The 1,798-nt window shown below is 46.3% G+C and overlaps 1 protein-coding gene across 1 annotated transcript; it reads right to left on the bottom strand.

The window, feature by feature from the left end:
• Window positions 1-263: 263 nt before the first annotated feature.
• Window positions 264-1,501, bottom strand: LOC112551029. Its single transcript, XM_025209610.1, has 3 exons — window positions 1,355-1,501; window positions 1,003-1,269; window positions 264-848 (listed from the first exon to the last, which is right to left on the bottom strand). Exons 1-3 carry the CDS (start codon window positions 1,499-1,501, stop codon window positions 264-266), a joined length of 999 nt encoding a protein of 332 aa, XP_025065395.1.
• Window positions 1,502-1,798: the final 297 nt, after the last annotated feature.

The raw sequence follows: 1,798 nt of genomic DNA, 5'->3' as shown, positions 1-1,798 counted from the left end.
GCGACCACCTACACCCCGCGCTTTTCCCTGCCTATGCAGGGGGTCGGACTTGATAATCTATTGAGGTCCCTTCTGACCCTAACATCTATGAAAGTCCTTAGCTGTGACCCTTATAACCAAAAACCCTCTATGCCCTCCCTTAAAGAATGACATCTGTAAGAATGTGTTTTTAATAAGTTTTTATTTCCATCAGTCTCTGTAGAAAATTTATACCTTTTACAATTTTTATTCCTTTTTTTCCAAAATTCCTCTGGAGCAGGAATTTATAAATTTCTTGTTCCAATTAAATGTTCAATGTAGGGTACCAGAGGTTTATCCTCCTCATGAATAACATCATGTAAAGCAGCATGTGGGTCTCCAGCTAGATAAATATGGTTTATAATTGCCACGCCCTGAGCTAAATGTTTCTCAGTGAGGCATAGACAATCCATAGAGTACCCTAATGCCATTACAGCATTTAGAATACTCTCCATACACAGATCAATACAAAGTTGCCGAATTGTCTGGTTTATGTCCTCATCTGTCCTGTCCAGACATTCGTGGCTTCCTTGACCTGGTGCATTTAGAAGGCAACCCCTACAGGTTTCAAAAAGTCTCTCTCTCAAACAATATTTCAGTATGCCATAACAACAAACACGTACAAGAGATTTCATGAGCCTTCTACGACTCCTTGGTGAGACAGGTCCAGTTCGTTCAATTCCTAGTTGTCTTCTAAAGGCCACAGCACCCTCTTCTTCTGAAGCACCAGGACTCTGATTGTCACAAAAGCAGCTTTTCTTTCCAAGTACCAAGGTTATAGAGCTGCTGCTACATTGTCCTTCTGGTGTCATGAGAAAGGCTTCATCAAGCTGCAGAGGAAATTTAAAGAAGAAACTCTGGTTACCCACCATTTAAGGAGCTGATAGTCAATTTCTGCCCCCACCTTCCTGCCAACAATACCCCTCCCCCCCCCCCCCCCCACACACACACACACCAGCTCCTCTTCAAGTTCAAAATACTTACCAGTGGCTCTTCCCCAACAGAGACATCTTCTGCTCTCTCAGAATCCAAAATGAGATTCTCTTCTCCAGAATCATCAACAGCTGCTCTGGGCCCTTGGCCACCAAACATCTCAGGAAATGGTAGGATTAGGGGGCTACTCTCCTTAATCTCCCCCTCTTCAGAACTGTCGCTACGGTAGCGTTTTCTTGGCAGACATCTATACGGCCTTCGTGGTAAGGCAGAAACAAGGGGCCTTACTGGTGTAGTGTAAGAAAACATGCTTGTTCCCTGCAAAGAGCCGAAAGATTTAACACAGATCCACCCTGTTACCGTAGAAAGCCGTCCCCCTCCAAAATAATTCTAGGCTACTTACCTCAGCAGAGTCTTTGGGGTTTAGGTTGTCTGCCACCCCCAGGCTCTCTGCCTGTGGCTCTGATGCCGTTTGTTGGGGGTCCGCCATGGTCCCCGAATCTGTTTTGGGAGTCCATGAATCTGTCTCAACCACTGAAATCTCACCCATAGTGCCGCCAAAAGAGGTCTGAACAGTGTTTGAGGCTTCCAAAGCGTAAGAATCCATATTTGCTTCTTCCTGTATTAGCGTGGTCTCAGAAAACACGCAGCCTGCTTGGAGGGTTTTCCCAACAGGATTTAGACAAGAGGCAGGTCAGGGACTGCCAGCCTAGGTCCCACCCCCCTATATTTGCCCCCTATTGGCTCAGCAGCATTCTTGGGGTGGAGGCTTTTCCCGGTTAAGGAGCGACTGTTCTGATGTCAGCGGGCATGTGTTGGGGACAGGGTGTTCTGGGACATAACATGG

Source organism: Alligator sinensis, unplaced genomic scaffold (assembly GCF_000455745.1).
Source record: "Alligator sinensis unplaced genomic scaffold, ASM45574v1 scaffold420_1, whole genome shotgun sequence".
Classification (NCBI taxonomy): Eukaryota; Metazoa; Chordata; order Crocodylia; family Alligatoridae; genus Alligator; species Alligator sinensis.
The sequence above is the reverse complement of the archived record's forward strand: the minus strand, read 5'-3'. Positions and strand labels throughout refer to the sequence as shown.